Raw genomic sequence first — 19,318 nt, forward strand, 5'->3', positions numbered from 1 at the left:
GTCTGATAAGAAGAAGAAGAAGCAGCAAAGAGATCTGCTGTCATTCTGGGCAGTGGAGGGTCAACCACCCCCTGCCAAACTTGCCAGGTCAGAGGAAACAGTGGAGGAGGCTTTGGATCTCTCAGTGAATGACAGAGCGGAGGAAAATGAGTGTCCAGAGGGCACAGAGAATGAGACTGCAGAGGAGACAGAAGATGATGATGATGTAGAAGAGATTAAGGCTCCAGAGGACACAGAGGATGAGACAGAAGAGCCAGCAGAGGAAACGGTGGAGATGAGAGTAGAAACAGGGAAAAAGCAGAGTGTTAAGAGTGGAGCAGCCACCTACAGGTGCACTTTTAAAAGGGAGTGGACAGCAGAATGGCCATTCATCACTATAGGCACCACCACCTCCTACTATTGGTGCTCTATATGCAGACATGAGAACAGCTGTGCCCATCAAGGAAAGGCAGATGTCATCAGGCATATGAAAAGCAAAGGGCATCGTGCCAAAGAACAGGCAATACAGTCAACAACCACGATTGCACCTTATTATGCCCCAGTCTCTGTTGGTGGCATGACAGCACAAGAGGCCAAGGTATATATTATGAACAGTGGCAGTGGCTGAATTGCACTTGTAGGTTATATCAGCATAAATAATAGTAAATGAAACAAACTGTCACAAATACCTTGTCTAACATGTTAATTTGGACTCTTTTTATTTATGTTTATTGTTGTATGTAATTGTGTATTTCTAGGGACCTTGAGTCGGCAATAAATGCATTTATTCAATCCAAAAACACTTAATGTTTTATGGAATGTTTTTACATGATTTGCTCTTTGATGACCCCCTTTCTGCTGCAGACAAGGAGAGCTGAGGTAAAGGTGGCAGTGTCAGTGGTCGAACACAATGTGCCGTTTGCAGTAGCAGATCACTTCAGCCCATTGCTAAAAGAATGCTTCAAAGATTCCCCTACTGCACAGAACTACAAGTGCGCCCGCACAAAAACATCGTGCATAATAAATAAAGCAGTGGCCCCACATTTTAGAAAGGAACTGGTCATGAAGATGAGGACCAATCCTTTCACATTAATCACAGATGGATCAAATGATACAGGTCATTACACTTTCCACACTTTCCAGCACCCATTTTAGATATATTATTAACCATAGAACACACACACAATTTCAGTCTGATGTGTACCTTAATCTGACATATACGTACCATATCGTTGCAGGAAGAGAGAAGATGAACCCACTCACTGTGCGGGTATATGACAGTTCCACCAGTAAAGTTGTCCACAGGTTTCTGGATATGTGCCCCACCAGCGGGCCAAGCTGCGGCACAGCTGAAGTGATATACCAGAAGATGGACGAGGCCTTGCAAAAAAACGCCATACCATGGAGAAACTGTGTGAGTCTGTCTGTTGATAATGCACCTGTCAATACAGGAGCAAGAAATTCCATCGCATCCAGAATTCTTAAAGAACATGGCAGCATCTACATCCATGGGTGCCCTGTCACGTCATCCACAACACTGCCAAACAGGCTGGCCTGGGCTTTTTGGAGGTGAGTTGAATCATGTATGATTTCTATGACCAACCATATCCGTTAGGCCTAATGTCAAGTCTAACAGGTTGTTTGTTATGCTGTGGTGTCATGTGATTATAAATCATCATGTATTGCAGGTGTGTGGATTTGATCCAGAGGATCTGACTGTGGATGTGGGATACTGGTTTAAAGGAAGCACCAATCGTAAAGGTTACCTGACAGGTATGTGCAGTCCAAATGAAATGCAGAAGAGTTAAATTAAATTGAAATTAAGATGTTCCATTCTTGTCATAGAATTCTGTGAGCTCCATGGAAGCGAGTATTTAGAAATACTTATGCACGTTTCCATTCGATGGTTGAGCCTGGAGAGGTGTTTGACTCGTATCCTGCAGCAGTATGAGCCACTGGCCAGCTACTTCAAGTCATCAGGTAGGCATCACATTTCAATGATCCAAATGAACGAACGATTATTATAACAGACTGAAAAGTAAATGTATGTAGTATGCACAACCTGTGTTTTTTGTATTTACAGATGAGAAACAACCAAGGTTCAGGAGGCTGTTGGAAGCATTCTCTAACCCAATGACAGAGGTGTACCTGCTGTTCTATCAAGCAACGTTGCCAGTCTTCTCCACCTTCAACCTCCTCCTCCAGAGAGAGAAGTCCTCCATCTTCCTTCTACATGATGAGGTACATTGGGAAGGTTGGGATACAGCATGCTAGTAATACAGTATGCTAGTAATAATGTACTATGTTTGTTCCTTTTTTCATTAGCACTCTACTTCTAGGTTACATTTAATTTTGAAAATCTTTTCTGAAATACAAATTTGTAGATACGGAGTTTCATCCGCAAGTTGCTTTCAAAGTTTCTGAAGCCCGCAGCACTGCAGCACCAGGAATTGCATGAAATCCTCTATAAGGACCCATCAAACCAACTGCCAGGTAATCCTCCAAGTTTCACATCAGCAGATGCACATACACTATCCACTCACTGATCTCACTCACATCGTACTGGTGGTGTTTGTTAGAGGGCTGCTTGTGCAGACAAGTTATGAGTTTGATCATCTCATCTCATCACACACGACCACAATGGAAACAAGTCCACAGGACTTTCCTATGTTATCCTTTTAGCCCAAATGAGTGCCTGTACCTTGTGTCACTGATGTGATGAAGATACTTAAAGGGGTGCTTTCAAGTTAGCTATTGTGGTTGTTGATGATTGCTAAAGTGACTCAACACCGGTCTTATTCCCAGTCTCATACTGACATGTTGGTGTTGGGAATGAGAACATATTGCATCAATCTTTCTCCAGAATCGCATACAGCACCTTAATGAGGTGACGTTGTTGATTTATTGTGTCTCTCGTAGGAGAAAAGCTGGTGATCGGCTTCACTACTCGAGGTACACTCAACAGGCTCCTTGATGCAGGAGACATTACACCGCAGCAAGTGCAGAGGTTCCAGCAGGCAGCAGTGGCGTTTCTGGTGAGGGCTGTGGAGTCTGCCATGAAGAAACTCCCCATGAGAGAGCCCCTCATAAAACATGCCATGTTTCTGGATGTCCAGCAGAGGGTAGAGTGTGGAGTGGAAGACGCCTTGTACTTTGTCGACAGGTTAGTTGGGGTATCAAGTCAAGTACATTTATCTATAGTGCCAAATCACAACACAAGTTATCTCAATATACTTAATAAGTAGAGCAGGTTAAAGACTATTGGCACATTTTCTTAATAGATTGTAAAGTTTAATGACCACATCTGAAAAACAACCTGTTTCAGCTACATTACTTTACCAGATCAGTGCACATTGTGTTCTTTTTAGGTTTCCTGAACTTCTCCCATACAACGGACCTGATGAGCGTGACAAACTGGGTGAGGAGTTTCTGGACTACCAATCCATGGACATTGCCATGCCCGAAGACCCAGCCACGTTCGACATAGAGAACTTTTGGGGGAACATGGCATCAATGAAGAATAAGGTAAGAATTATTCTGCACCCTTTGAAATACCCATTGACGTAATCAACTTAATTCTATACAAAAATACTTGAGTAATTAGGCTTCCTACATTTTTCAAAGGTGACCGGGATGAGCAGATTTGGGAGGCTCTCTCGTATTGCCAAGTTGGTGTTGGTACTTCCGCATTCAAATGCTGATGCTGAACGAGTGGTCTCTGTGGTGGGACTGAACAAAACCAAAACCCGAAACAGTTTGGCTCTTGATGGAACTCTGTCATCCATCATGACTGTGAAGATGGCAAACCTTGAGCCACAGTGTTTCAAATGGGAGCCCCCTCCCTCTGTCATCAAGGCATCAAAATCAGCCACAAACACCTACAACATGAGACATGTCATGTAAAAGAAAAAAACATAAACAAAGACATGCACTTTATTTTTTTATAATATATATTATATCAATATATTATTCAGGTTCTAATGTTGTTACACTTAAAGAAAGAATGCACTAAAGGAAAAGGCTGCTATTGGTTCTTAAAAGGCTGCTATTGTTTCATTATATTGACATTTTATAAATAAATGTATTTTATTTGTTAAACTTGTTCTTGTTACAATTGTTTTCATTTCTACTTGTGCTGGTCAATTATTAACACTATATAAGCATGAGAAGGCCGACAGTGCAGGGAGAGCAGCTGGCATGGGGGTGAAGACATCACAACAGTCTTAATGTTAATTTAAATTGAGATATTCCTCTAAATCGACGTTAAAAAAGGCCACAAAAAAATCGCCGTCGAACACATCAACCCCAAAAGTCTCACTCCTACTTTTTACTGAAACTTGGCAGCCCTGTGACTAGACATATTCTATGGCTATGACATGAGGCCTCACTGTGTTTCTCCTTAAGTCCGGAGCCCCCCTCCCTGCTGTGAGAGGAGAGGGAAGAACCTGCCTACTCTCTTATCAGAGAGTAGGGCATAAATCATTATAGGTCTTACACTCAACTTAACAAACCACTTTGTTTTGTTTATGCTGTAAATATAGAAAAACCTAAAATATGAAGCATTTTCATTGTGGGTTATACAAGAATATAATTGATTATATTTGATTATAACTAACTTTCGTTTTAAGTATTCAACATACTATGAAGCTCTCAACACCCTCTTTTTAAAACGTAAAGTTATCAAACAGCAACAACTAAAATTGTAAGCATACATACATATTCAAAAACCATCAAGAAGCATTCTCATTATGGGTTCATACAAGAATATGATTGATCATATATGATTTATAATTAACTTTCGTTTTAAGTATTTACTTACTATGAAGCTCTCAACAGTACTTAGACCGTCGACCGATGTTTCCAGTCTATTAAATGACTCACCAAACTTAATGTGGAGTCGGTGTGTAGTTATGCTAAAACAATGTCGGACACCGTAATCTTCTCTGGTCCCCTCCCCAATCTGATCAATGATGACATGTATAGCCGCATGTCATCATTTCAGCGCTGGTTGTCTTGGTGGTGCCCAGCAAACAATGTGGGCTTCGTAAATAATTGGACAGCCTTCTGGGGAAAACCTGGTCTGATTAAGAGAGACGGCATTCACCCTACTTTGAAAGGTGCAGATCTCATTTCGGCAAACATTTCAGGGCTTTGTGGACGTAATCCATGACAAACTGGAGTTGAGACCAGGAGGCAGAGTCGCAGTCTTACACGCTTCTCTGCGCTCTCTCCTAGGCAGTCACCCATAGGAATCCCGAACCCAATAAAATACCCAATATTAGCGGTGTGTGTGTCTGCCCAAGGACAATTTAAGGTAAAACCTAATAGAGGTGTCATACATAATAACCTAATAAAAGTAAATGTAACAACTACTACAGTGCAACAAAACAGGAAGATTACATGTGGTCTCTTAAACATAAGATCTCTAGCATCTAAAGCAATATTGGTAAATGATTTAATATCAGATTATAATATTGATATATGCTGTCTCACTGAAACTTGGTTGAGACATGAAGAATATGTCAGCATAAATGAGGCCACTCCACCCAGCCATGTCAACACTCATATTGCTCGAGGCACGGCCGAGGAGGTGGAGTTGCAGCAATCTTTGACTCAAGTTTACTTATCAATACTAAACCAAAATGTAATTATACCTCTTTTGAAAGCCTCGTTTTTAGTCTTACGCATCCGACCTGGAAAACTTTGCAGCCAATCTTATTTGTTACAGTGTATCGTGCACCAGGTCCTTATTCAGAATTCTTATCAGAATTCTCTGAGTTTTTATCAACTTTGGTTCTTAAAACAGACAAAGTAATTATCGTAGGTGACTTTAATATTCATGTTGACGATGATAAAAATAGCCTTACTGTTGCATGTAACTCTATATTAGATTCTGTTGGTTTCTGTCAGAGTGTAAATAAACCAACCCACTGTTATAATCACACTCTCGACCTTGTTCTGACTTATGGTATTGAAATTGAGCAACTATTAGTCGAACCGCATAACCCTGCTTTATCCGACCATTTCTTAGTAACTTTTGAAGTACTATTACTAGACTACAAAGCATTAGTCAAAAGCTCTTGCAGCAGAAACCTATCTGTTAGTGCTATAGCCACATTTAAGGAAGAGATTCCACCAATACTTAACTCGATAGCATGTCTGCATGTAGGGGAGGAAACTTATACAAAATGTACACCACCCCAAATTGATCATGTTGTTGATAGTGCTATAGATGCGCTGCGAATAAAATTAGACTGTTGCTCCTTTGAAAAAGAAGAAAATAAAACAACATAGATTAGCTCCATGGCATAATGCCGAAACCCGCAAAATAAAGCAAAAGTCTAGACAACTTGAAAGGATATGGCGTTCCACTAAACTTGAAGAATCTCGTTTAATTTGGCATATTACTCTCAATGAATATAAGAAAGCACTGCGTAAAGCGAGAGCAGCCTACTACTCTTCATTAATAGATGAGAATAAGAATAATGCAAGATTTCTTTTCAGCACTGTAGCCAGGCTGACAGAGAGCCACAGCTCCATTGAGCCTTCTATTCCCATAGCACTCAGTAGTAATGATTTTATGTGCTTTTTTAACGATAAAATTGTTACTCTTAGAAACAAAATTAATGACCTCTTGCCTTCGACCAGTATAGTGTTATCAACAGCTCCCGGAATCGTAAGTTCTAATATTACACTAGATAGTAAACTAGAATGCTTTTCAGCCATTAACCTTGAACAATTACATTCAATGATTCTCTCTTCTAAACCATCAACGTGCATGTTAGACCCAATTCCAACTAAGCTGTTGAAGGAAGTTTTTCCATTAATTAGCACTTCTTTATTAAATATTATGAATATGTCTTTATTATCAGGCTATGTTCCACAATCATTCAAAGTAGCAGTGATAAAACCGCTTCTTAAAAAGCACAACCTCGATCCAGAGGTTTTAGCCAACTATAGACCTATTTCTAATCTTCCGTTCCTCTCAAAAATTCTTGAGAAAGCGGTCGCAAAACAGTTGTGTGATTACTTAAAAAACAATGATTTATTTGAAGATTTTCAGTCTGGCTTTAGAACACATCATAGCACAGAGACAGCTCTGGTTAAAGTCACAAATGATATTCTAATAGCCTCAGACAAGGGACTTGTCTCTATTCTTGTTTTGCTCGATCTCAGTGCTGCATTTGATACTATCGACCATGATATCCTATTGCAAAGACTAGAGCACTTAGTTGGCATACAGGGAACTGCTTTAGGCTGGTTTAGGTCCTATCTATCTGAACGCTCTCAGTTTGTACGTGTTAACGATGAATCTTCCACGCAAACCAAAGTTAGCCATGGAGTGCCACAGGGCTCAGTGCTCGGACCTATTTTGTTCACATTATATATGCTTCCGTTAGGCAATATTATAAGGAATCATTCTGTAAACTTTCATTGTTATGCGGATGATACTCAACTATATTTATCAATCAAGCCTGATGAAATTAATCATCTAAATAAAATTCAAGACTGCCTTAAGGACTTAAAAACGTGGATGACCTTAAACTTTTTGATGTTAAACACGACCAAAACTGAAGTTATTGTACTTGGCCCGAAGAATCTACGAAACAAATTATCTAAAGACATACTAACTATGGATGGCATTAATTTGGCCTCCAGTGAGACTGTAAGGAATCTTGGTGTTATATTTGATCAGGATTTATCCTTTAACGCCCACATAAAATCAATTTCAAGGACCGCCTACTTCCATCTACGTAACATTGCAAAAATCAGGCATATCTTGCCTCAAAACGATGCAGAGAAACTAGTCCATGCATTTGTTACTTCTAGGCTGGATTATTGTAACTCTTTATTATCAGGGAGTACCAAGAAGTCAATCAAGTCGCTTCAGCTGATTCAAAATGCTGCGGCTCGTGTACTAACCAGAGTTAGGAAAAGGGAGCACATTACTCCTGTTCTGGCTGCCTTACACTGGCTCCCTATAGAACACAGGATAGAATTTAAAATTCTTCTTCTCGCCTACAAAGCCCTTAATGGGCAGGCGCCATCTTACCTTAAAGAACTCATTATACCCTACTGTCCTACTAGGGCATTGCGTTCCAAGAATGCAGGGTTGTTGGTTGTTCCTAGAATCTCTAAAAGTACAATGGGAGCCAGAGCCTTTTCTTATCAAGCTCCACATTTGTGGAATCAGCTTCCAGTTTGTGTTCGGGCGGCAGACACCCTATCCGTTTTTAAGAGTGCGCTTAAGACCTTCCTTTTTGATAAAGCTTATAGTTAGGGCTGATTAGATTCAGCCCCTAGTTTTGCTGATATAGGCTTAGTTTGTCGGGGGACATCTTACTTCTTCCTTCTCTCTGTCTATACCCGTGTACACTCATGTTCCGATTAACCCAGCTTCCCCAAATGTCTTTCTTTTTGGTGTCTATATACGCTGGGATCCGGAGTCATGGATGATCCTGCGGTCCTGTGTCCTGGATCGCGAGCGCTGGATCTTGAGTCGTGGCTGTGGTCCTGGATCATAGGTCCTGGATGGATATCCTCGTGGATTCATCTTCCTATTATACACACATGCATTTCCAAACATTTGGACTACCTATGTTGCAAATGTATTATCTTTTCAATTTACACACGGCATCTATTGCACGTCTGTCCGTCCTGGGAGAGGGATCCCTCCTCTGTTGCTCTCCCTGAGGTTTCTCCCATTTTTCCCTTTAAACTGGGTTTTCTTTGGAAGTTTTTCCTTGTACGATGTGAGGGTCTAAGGACAGAGGGTGTCGTATTGTCATACTGATATTCTGTACACACTGTGAAGACCACTGAGACAAATGTAACATTTGTGATATTGGGCTATATAAATAAACATTGATTGATTGACTCACTCAATTTGACCTTTGAATTCTTTTACATCTTCTCTCATCAGTAGAATGTCCCCTCGTATTTCTTGGTTCGATTTCTCTATTGATCGTAGAATGTCCTCCATGCTTGTCCCAGCAGCACCCTCTGCTTTGCTTGCTACGACAGACTTAGCCATACTAGGCACGCTAATGCTAGCGGCAGTTGTTTTCACTGATTTCTTCTCGTTTTTAGATGATTTCTGATTTCTAGTTGTTCTTTCACTAGGGCTCATGCTCAGAGTGTAGTTGGGCGTTCATTTGAGTTTTGATACATATATCGTTAGGTAGGGCACTAAATCCGCGGAGCACAAAACCTTGCGTTTTACGTGGGCATGGTGCCACCGGAAGTCTCCGGCACCAGATTTTTAAGAGTCAGATCCAATGATAAGGTCCGCTCCCTCCCTTATTCCACGAAGTTGGATACAGTGATGGGGGCGGAGTACTTCAGAGTTCTGCACAATCGCCAGGTTCCTGTCTGCAGGTTGTGTATCAAGCCCGGTCACATGTGCCCGGAATTTAAGTGCTTTAAGTGTGGCGAGAGACAGGACACGTCTGTCAGAGAGTGCAGGTTTGGGGCGGAGAGAGAGGATGAAGAGGAAGACGAAGAGGAAGACGAGGAGGAAGACGAGGAGGAAGGCAAGGAGGACGAGGAAGAGGTGGAAGGAGCAAAGAAAAGACCCTTTGAGGAGGTCAGTGGTGGAGATGGAGGGTCGAGTGGTGGAGGAGTGGCGGGAGGTGGGGATGGAGCTAAGAGAAGTGCCAAGCGGAGCAGCGGAGACGCCGAAGGAAGCAGCAGAGGTGCCGATGGGAGCAGCGGCGGGGGGGGGGAAAGCACCAGAGTCCTGGAGTGGTGGAAGGAGGGAGAGCCTGACGTGGGGGAGGGTCCTATGGGCGCCATGGTCTTTGGATGCTCTAATGGAAAGCCGAGGGGCCCGGGGCATGAGGAGAGGCAGAGATGAGGAGAAGAGGGCCTCATCAGAGAACGCCAGGCTGACTGTGAAACGCAAAGCGGACAAGGAGAGGGAGACAGAGAAAAGGAGTGAGTTCAACAGAAGGGGAGGTCGGAAAATACATCAGTTGAAGGTAATGATCCAAAGGACTGTTATATTAATAACATCCCTTTTAATGGCAACTATTTCCTCCTTTATTGGCAATGGTCTCAAAAGTAAGATCAAAAGAGACCGGGCGCTAATTTGATGTGAGGCCAGTATCATATTGTCAAGATCTGTCTTTGGTTTTCTGTCTGCGTTGTGTTTTGTCTTGTTTAGATCTGTCTTTGGTTTCCTGTCTGTGTGTTCCCTCCTACCTGTTTTCCTGATTGTGTTCACCTGGTGCCCCTGTGTTTTCTCCTGCCTCCTCACCTGTCTCTTGTTTCCTTGATTAGTCCTGTGTGTATTTTAGTTCTGGTTTTTCTGTCTGTCTTTGTTAGATCGTTCTTTGTCTGTGACTGTGTTCACAGGGTAGTGTTCTGTTTTGTCACCTAAACCTTGAAATAAAGGTATGTTTCTGTTCAATCTGCATGTGGGTCCTGCCTGCTTCACTCACCCTAAAGCTTGGAGCTGGGTTTGTCTGAAGCTCGACCAACAACCAATCACATGAATCTCCCGCCCCTGACACACAAGCAGCGGTTTGATTGGCTAGAGCTTGTACTGGCATATGATTTGATTGGCTGACGCTTCCACCGAAAGCTTCAGAAGCTTCAAAAGTTGAACATTGCTCAACTTTTGCAGCCTGAAACGCCAGGAAAGCTCCACTCTGCTTTCCACAATGCAGTTCGGCTAAAAGTGACGTCACCCCATTCAAAATGAATGGGCAGACGCGTTGGAAACCGTTTTTGAAGCTGTCGAAGCTGTAGTGTGGACGGGCCGTAACAGAACGATCTAACCAAAGATGGGCCCAGCAGATCCATTTGAGGTGGATTTACTCAATTTTACTTTTTCATTGACTTGCTGCTATGGTAGGTGGAGGGGAGCGTTCAGTGTTCTGCTGAAAGAGGCTGCTCTGGCAGAGGCTCACGAGGTGGAAACAGTGGATCCATGTTTAGTGAAGTTCTTACCTGACTGGATTTTGGACTTCCTGTCGACATGTGATTCCCGTGCTGCTAGCCCCAGGCGTGCTAGCCCCCTGCCTCCAAATTCCCAACCTGACACCATACGTCTCGGTGTGTTCCGTCTGGAGTCAACCCCTGCTTCTTCCCCATTTCCTGCTCCTGTCCAGGAGCCATTCTCGGGTACTCGTCTGGCTTTTGGAGATCCACGGAGCCTCCAAAAGGCTCCTAAGAGAAGGAGTCGCAAGCCCGGGCTAGCAGCCCGAGCCCCAGAAGCCATGTTTTGGGCTCCAGTAAAGGCCCCAGCAGCCATGGTTCCGGATCCAGTACCGGCCCGCACAGCCATGGTTCCGGCTCCAGTACTGGCCCACACAGCCATGGTTCCGGCTCCAGAACCGGCCCACACAGCCATGGTTCCATCCCCAGTTCTGGCCCCAGCAGCCATAGTTCCGGCCCCAGTTCTGGCCGCAGCAGCCATGTTTCCGGCCCCAGCAGCCATGGTTCCATCCCCAGTTCTGGCCCCAGCAGCCATAGTTCCGGCCCCAGTTCTGGCCCCAGCAGCCATGGTTCCGGCCCCAGCAGCCATGGTTCCAGCCCCAGTTCTGGTCCCAGCAGCCATGGTTCCAGCCCCAGTTCTGGCCCCGGCAGCCATGGTTCAGGCTCCAGAACCGGCCCACAAAGCCCTCTCTCCAGTCCATACTCAAGTCCCTTCTCTAGTCCCTACTCAAGTCCCTACTCAAGTGCCGTGTGAGGTTCCGCTGGGGGTCCTGCCAACTCGATGTCCTGTCCCGTTGGGGGTCCTGCTGACTATTCTTCTGCCGGGGGTCCTGCCAACCCTATGTCCTGTGCCGTTGGAGGCACAGGACAAAATGTCTGGTAATAATTAGGGAGGCTCCGATCGATCGGCCGCCGGTCATTATCAGCCGATATTCACTCTTAATAGTTTGATCGGTGCTCTCTATGAAGGCCGATCAGGAGAGCTGGATCTGATCGATATGGACATAAACGCGAGTGAAGTGTAACCGGACGCGAGAGAGAGCTCAGATCAGCTGCTGAGTCTGACCGAGACACGCAGCTCTGCATAATCACCTGAAGCCCCGCCCTCTGTTTAGCGAGCTGCAGGAGCTGCATGAGAAACTGACGGGCTGTCAGGAGAGAGAGGGAGGGAGAGAGTAAAAGAGAGGATCCGTTTCTCCCGTGTTATTATTCAAATGTAATGTAAACTTTTGAATAATGTACGTTATCTACTACAAGTAGTTTGTTTGAATGTAATAATTATGTTGTTTGTTGTTTGTGGAATAATGTATTGAAAAATTAATCTGAATTGTTTCGATCTGTTACGATTATAAACTGAAGCAATATAAAAATGAGCCCCCGTGAACTGAGTTTTAAACATCAGCATATCTGCTCATAGTCCGGTAATTACCTGCTTACGGAAACTCTGCTACACAACTCTTATTATTATTATTGAAATATGACCGGTAAGTTTCAAATTTGTCCGGTAAAATAAATTCTGCCCGGACATTTGACCGGCGAGAAAAAATCCTAGCGGAAACCCTGGTTGGAGGTCCCGCCGACTACTCTTCTGCCGGCGGTCCTTCCAACCCTATTTCCTGTCCTGTTGGGTGTCCCGCCGACTACTCTTCTGCCGGGGGTCCTGCCAACCCTATGTCCTGTGCCGTTGGAGGTCCAGCCGACACCTGTTCCGTCAGGGGTCCTGCCAACTCCATGTCCTGTCCCATTGGGGGTCCCACTGACTATTCTTCTGCCGAGGGTCCTGCCAACTCCATGTCCTGTCCCGTTGGGGGTCCCACTGACTATTCTTCTGCCGAGGGTCCTGCCAACCCTATGTCCTGTGCCGTTGGAGGTCCTGCCGACTACTCTTCTGCCGGGGGTCCTGCCAATCCTATGTCCTGTGCCGTTGGGGGTCCCACTGACTATTCTTCTGCCGAGGGTCCTGCCAACCCTATGTCCTGTGCCGTTGGAGGTCCTGCCGACTACTCTTCTGCCGGGGGTCCTGCCAATCCTATGTCCTGTGCCGTTGGAGGTTCCGCTGGGGGTCCTGCCAACTCCATATCCTGTCCCGTTGGGGGTCACGCCGACTACTCTTCTGCCAGGGGTCCTGCCAACCCTATGTCCTGTGCCGTTGGAAGTTCCGCTGGGGGTCCTGCCAACTCCATGTCCTGTCCCGTTGGGGGTCACGCCGACTGCTCTTCTGCCGAGGGTCCTGCCAATCCTATGTCCTGTCCCGTTGGGGGTCCCGCCGACTGCTCTTCTGCCGGGAGTCCTGCCAACCCTGTGTCCTGTGCCGTTGGGGGTCCCGCCGACTACTCTTCTGCCGGGGGTCCTGCCAACCCTATGTCCTGTCCCGTTGGGGGTCCCGCCGACTACTCTTCTGCCGGTGGTCCTTCCAACCCTATGTCCTGTGCCGTTGGAGGTTCCGCTGGGGTTCCTGCCAACTCCATATCCTGTCCCGTTGGGAGTCCCGCTGACTACTCTTCTGCCGGGGGTCCTGCCAACCCTGTGGCCTGTGCCGTTGGAGGCCCCGCCCACTACTCTTCTGCCGGGGGTCCTGCCAACTCCATGTCCTGTCCCGTTGGGGGTCCCGCCGACGACTCTTCTGCCGGGGGTCCTGCCAACCCTATGTCCTGTGCCTTTGGAGGTTCCGCTGGGGGTCCTGCCAACTCCATATCCTGTCCCGTTGGGGGTCCCGCTGACTACTCTTCTGCCAGGGGTCCTGCCAACTCCATGTCCTGTCCCGTTGGGGGTCCCGCCGACGACACTTCTGCCGGGGGTCCTGCCAACCCTATGTCCTGCGCCGTTGGAGGTTCCGCTGGGGATCCTGCCAACTCCATGTCCTGTCCCGTTGGGGGTCCCGCTGACTATTTTTCTGCCGGGGGTCCTGCCAACCCTATGTCCTGTGCCGTTGGAAGGGTTTCGTTGGGAGTCCTGCCTGTAAGGGAAACTTCTGCAGCAATGGAGAGTTAGGACTCAGAGAGACATGAGGAGAGTTGGAGCTTTGATGTCAAACACGGATCTTTAATACAAGCATCGGCCGGAGAAATTCACATCACAAGTCACACAGTCAAAGGTTCTGACTGCACGGGTGGGTTGTCATGTCAAATCTGCCCAGTATCTCTCTCGATAGACCATTTAACTAGTTTACAGAGAGTTAAACCACATATTGGGGGATGGGGCATTAACACCTGGAGACACTGAATCACTTATCTGACTCTTAGGCTCTGTGACCGAGAGTTGACCGGTCATAAAACTGAGACTAAGTGCTGGAGCACATTCCTTAAAGCTGGCGTCACAGATCAGGGTTAGTTGTCAAAAGGCAATACGGTTAAATATCTAAAGTAAAGACAGAAATATTCTTTGACACTGCCAACTCCATGTCCTGTGCCGTTGGAGGCCCCCCGACTACTCCTCTGCAGGGGGTCCTGCCAACTCCATGTCCTGTGCCGTTGGAGGCCCCCCGACTACTCCTCTGCAGGGGGTCCTGCCAACTCCATGTCCTGTCCCGTTGGGGGTTCCGCCGACGACTCTTCTCCCGGGGGTCCTGCCAACCCCATGTCCTGTCCCGTTGGGGGTTCCGCCGACGACTCTTCTCCCGGGGGTCCTGCCAACCCCATGTCCTGTTCCGTTGGGGGTTTCGTTGGGAGTCCTGCCAACTCCATGTCCTGTCCCATTGGGGGTGTCCGCCGACGCCTGCTCCATCGTGGGTTCCACTGACACCAGCCCAGGTTCCGTCCAGGGTCTCGTCTACGTCTGACCCGCCGGGGGTTCCACCAGCTCCTGCCCGTCCTCGAGCTCGGCCCCCTAACTCTCCCGGCCGGGTTTCTCGCCCCCTGACTCTTCCAGCCGCGGTCTTCGCCCTTGAGCCCGGCCCCCTGACTTTCCCGGCCGCGGTCCTCGCCCTCGGGCCCGGCCCCCTGACTCTTTCAGCCGATGCCTTCGCCCTCATGCTCGGCCTCCTGAGTTCGCCCGCTGTGGCCTTCGCCCCTTTATGCACTCTGCCTTGCCCCCGGGCCGTCCGCCCGAGACCCCCACCATGGTCTCTGCCTTGCCCCCCGGGCCCGAGATCCCTTCCGGGCCCTCCGCTGTGCTCCTGGGCTGTCAGTCCAAACCCGTCCTCTAGACCCCCTCAACCCACCCTGGTGGCCCTAGTTTTGTGAAGGTTGGATGCATCTGCGAGTGCTTGTTTTGGGAATGACTCCTCAAGAGGAGCACTCAAAAAGATGAGGCGAATGGGTTGATTGATTTGTGGAGGGAAAGGAATTTGGATGCTAGGGAATTTTCTAGAAGACAAGTGGTGGAAGGTAAACTCACACAAAGTAGGATTGATTTTGCTCTGTGCTCGGGAGCTGTAGCTGAAAAGATTGGGAGAGTTGAATATAGGAGTGATCATATGGTTCTTAGTCTCAGGATGGGACTGAAAATGAATGGGAGGAGTGGAGGCGTGTGGTGCCTGAATGCGAAACTCCTGAATGATGAGGTGTATAAAGAAAGAGTGAGACAATGTATAGGGGAGGGAGGTGGGACAAGGAGCAATAATATAGTAACTTGGTGGGGGAATTAAAAGAGGAGATCAAGAAAATAAGCATAGAACACAGTAAGGAAAAAAATACGCTTGACAGAAGAAGGGAGAAAAGGGTGAAGGGAGAGTTGGTGAGGGAGGCAGTAAAAGTAGATAGAGAGACAGGGAGGGATTTAAGAGAACTAGGATTAAAGTTGAGCTAGAAGGTATAGAGAGGGACACATGTAGGGGGGCGATTGTAAGGAGCATGGCAAAATATGCTATGGAAGGGGAAAGGTGCACTAGTTTTTTTTCTGGGATTGGAAAAAAAGTAAGCAGGAGAACAAATATGTAAAACAGGTTGAGGGAAAGGATGGTAGGAAAATAACATATTTAGTAGGGATAGCAAAAAGAGTAGAGGAGTTTTACAGGGAGTTGTTTAGGACAGAAGAGGCCGATAGAGAGTGTAGAGACAGTGATAGAAAGCATGGACAAAACTTTATATGATAATGATAGAGAGATGTGTGAGGGAGAGATTGGTACAGGGGAAATAGAATTAGCAATAGTAGGGTTGGGTAGAAATAAGAGTCCGGGTTAGATGGGTTAACAGCAGAGTTTTATATTACTTTTAGGGAACTGTTAGTACCAGTATTACACAGGGTGTTTAAACACATTGAGGAGGAAGATGACTTGCCGGCCAGCATGGCAACGGGGGTTATAAGTATCAGGGCTCGACATTAACGACTGCCCGATGGCCCGGGGCCATCTAGTATTTAGCTCGGGCAATGAAGCCTCACCTGCTGGTTGCCCGATCGGGCAATCTATTATGCCAGTATCATGCAGCTCGCGGATCCAGTAATGAGTGACCCGACAGTAAAACTAAACATATCTATAACTAGTTTAGGTAGTTTGAGAGGTAATTAAAATAGCTACGTGTGATATTCTAACCTGAAGTGTGTGTTTTGTTCCGCTCACCGCTGCATGTGATCATGCAGAGCTGCGTGTCGAGTCTCGACTCGTCAGCAGCAGCTGATCTCTCTCTCCCGTCAGATTAGACTTCACTCGCGTTTATGTCCATATCGATCAGATCCAGCTAGTTCTAGCTAAGGATATGACTACCTGCTTATTAAAAGACACCTAAACAATAAGTGTCGCTATGCAACTGGGTGAGGCCACAAAGTATAGCGCAGCATTATGCATTTGTTTACATGCCCACCGGAACCCAGAGGCATTACCAACAGATCAACGCACCATCAACCCATACAGGACATCTCTTTCTCAACATTAAGTGTTAGACATTCAAATGGACTATTCTTGTCTGTCACATACTCTTCTTGTCTGTCACATAAGTGGCGCAACTGAAGCGGTATTGCGCTAAAGAGAAATTATTTTGACCGGACATTTTAACCGAAGAGATGTAGGCCCAATCCCAAACCACTCTCTCGACCCTACCCCTCCGTGATGGAGTGAACTCCGTCTGTAGCCACACTCGCAGCTCAATGAGGCTCCTCCTGTCAGATGTAGGGAGTAAACACAGCAGCAAGCTTTGGGACGGCCTCCCCTCTCTCCGGCAGAAACAGGAAGTGCCGTAACTGTATGTAACAACGGTTTCAAATCAGCATCTCTTAGACAAAAAATGTAAATTAATAACTCAAATAAAACTCCAAACATCTTTCATTGTGTTTCAAAGCTCTTTTAGTTTTAAAACTGATGTTTATAAGCTTCTTAGTTTTTGCAACGGTCTGTAAATACACACAACTTTATAATAAAATGCACACATTTACCTTTTTCTAGACTAAACACAGGTTTGATCCTAAGTTAAAAACATATGAGGTCATCATGAGGTTGTTAACATCGCAATTTATCAGTGGATTATTTGAGGTTTAGGTTTAGCCTTATGGCAACCTAAACCTCCCCCCCCCCCCTTGACAAATCTCGAGATTTCCCGGGAAATGTAAGTTTCGGGGTGGGCCCGCCCTGGTAAATCAAATGCCCGCCCAGAGACGTATGTCTGCCGCCGGGTCTGACTGATAATATCCGCAATATAAATCTTTAAACTTCTTATTACCTTTAAAAGTCCGTCACGAACGGTCTATTATGCTGCAACTCCACAGCTCTGCTAGCCTTGGCGCTAACTTCCGAGGAACGATTGAGAGGCAACACGATCCGCCATTGCTGTAAAAAAGTGGTCCATTGGAGTGAACGGAGATGTCGTAACTCTCAGTCTATATGGCGCTGGGCAAGGCAAGTTTATTTATATAGCACTTTTCTGTACGCGACAATTAAAAGTGCTTTACAAAACAAATTAAAATACTTTTTAGGAATAAATACAGTAAAAACACATTATATAATGGAATTTTACAACAGGCATTACAAAGCAAAGATAATAAAATAATAAAAATAAACACCACAGGTATACAATACATGTTTAAAAGGCATACTGTAGTTTGAGAGATATGTTTTTAGTCGCGATTTAAAAATAGTAAGCGTTTCTGCGGACGTGCATGATTTGGGTAGTTTGTTCCAGATTGTCGGGGCATAACAGCTAAATGCTGCCTCTCCATGTTTTGTTGTTACTCTCGGAACCGATAGCAGACCCGTCCCAGAAGACCTGAGGCACCTTGATGGCTCGTAATTATGTAGGAGTTCAACAATATACTTTGGTCCAAAACCATGTAATGATTTAAAAACTAGCAATAGTACTTTAAAATCAATTATTTGGCCGACTGGAAGCCAATGTAGAGATTTCAGAACCGGACTGATGTGATCCACTCTTTTAGTGTTAGTGAGGACACGTGCAGCAGCGTTCTGAACAACCCGATATCACGGCAAGACGTGAACATGTGACGATTTACCATGCTGGGAGACGTGAAGACGTCACAATTTCGTCCCTTCAAACGTGACAGTTACACGGTATTGTTAACTGTTGGGTTCAGAATTCCAGAAAAGACATACAACTTCTAAGTTTAACTATTTATTGTAAAGAGAGCAAAAGATATATATTACTTGGCCAAGGACTCATCACGTCTTTGGGAATCACAGGCAGCAAAGCTGTAATCTGTAACCACAAAATCCGTCAAGAGCCTCGAACCTCGTGCGACAATACATTTTATTACACAGGGCGTTGCCCGTACATTCATGATTGGTCAAGACTAGCTGAAGAGATACCATGGTTTAGACTAGGTTCTCTTTGGTTGGTGCACAGACTCAGATAGAGTCTTTTGGCAACACGATCCTCCAATCATCATTCGGCCGGCCTGTGGAAGCCCCTCCCTACACAGCAAATTCTGGCCTTTTGAATAAACTCCCTCAGAGTTAAAATCAACTACATTTGAGTGTACATGTGAGACCATCAAATAAACTCAACGGCAGAGTTAAAGTTACTCTTTTCTTGGAGTTAATCTTTAACCCTTTTCACGAGTTAAACCTGAACACTTGTGGGAGTCAAAAACTACTCCCAAGTGCAGTTAAATACAACTACCACTTTAGAGTTAATTTTAATGTGAACTCTATAATAGTGTTAATAGTTAACACTTGAAAGGGTGTATATTCATGTGATGGCCACAGCCACACAGGGTAAACCAACTACACTGCATCCTCATCTTCAGTAGTTTTGCTTTAGTGCAGCTACAATAAAACATGCCAATTAACACCACACATTTGCTCTAGATGGTAAACTCTTTATTTGATTGTAATCTGACATTACTTCAAACATTTTAGCACAGCTAAAACACAAGTATTTGTTTGTATTAATTACATTCTTTGTCTCTTGAGTTACCATGTCCATTGGGGGAGGTTACTTCCTGGTTCAGCAAAGGGCGTGGCCGAGCGCTGAGGGCTCATAAATACTGCAAGGAGCCAATCGGGACAGATTGG

At 45.6% G+C, this 19,318-nt stretch overlaps 1 protein-coding gene across 1 annotated transcript; it reads left to right on the top strand.

The window, feature by feature from the left end:
• Positions 1-1,577: 1,577 nt before the first annotated feature.
• On the top strand, positions 1,578-3,882 carry LOC139436033 (uncharacterized). Its single transcript, XM_071207178.1, has 7 exons — positions 1,578-1,752; positions 1,825-1,959; positions 2,063-2,220; positions 2,364-2,472; positions 2,899-3,142; positions 3,348-3,504; positions 3,604-3,882. Exons 1-7 carry the CDS (start codon positions 1,626-1,628, stop codon positions 3,880-3,882), a joined length of 1,209 nt encoding a protein of 402 aa, XP_071063279.1. The 5' UTR covers positions 1,578-1,625.
• The last annotated feature ends 15,436 nt before the right edge of the window (positions 3,883-19,318 follow it).

Source organism: Pseudochaenichthys georgianus, chromosome 22 (assembly GCF_902827115.2).
Source record: "Pseudochaenichthys georgianus chromosome 22, fPseGeo1.2, whole genome shotgun sequence".
Classification (NCBI taxonomy): domain Eukaryota; kingdom Metazoa; phylum Chordata; class Actinopteri; order Perciformes; family Channichthyidae; genus Pseudochaenichthys; species Pseudochaenichthys georgianus.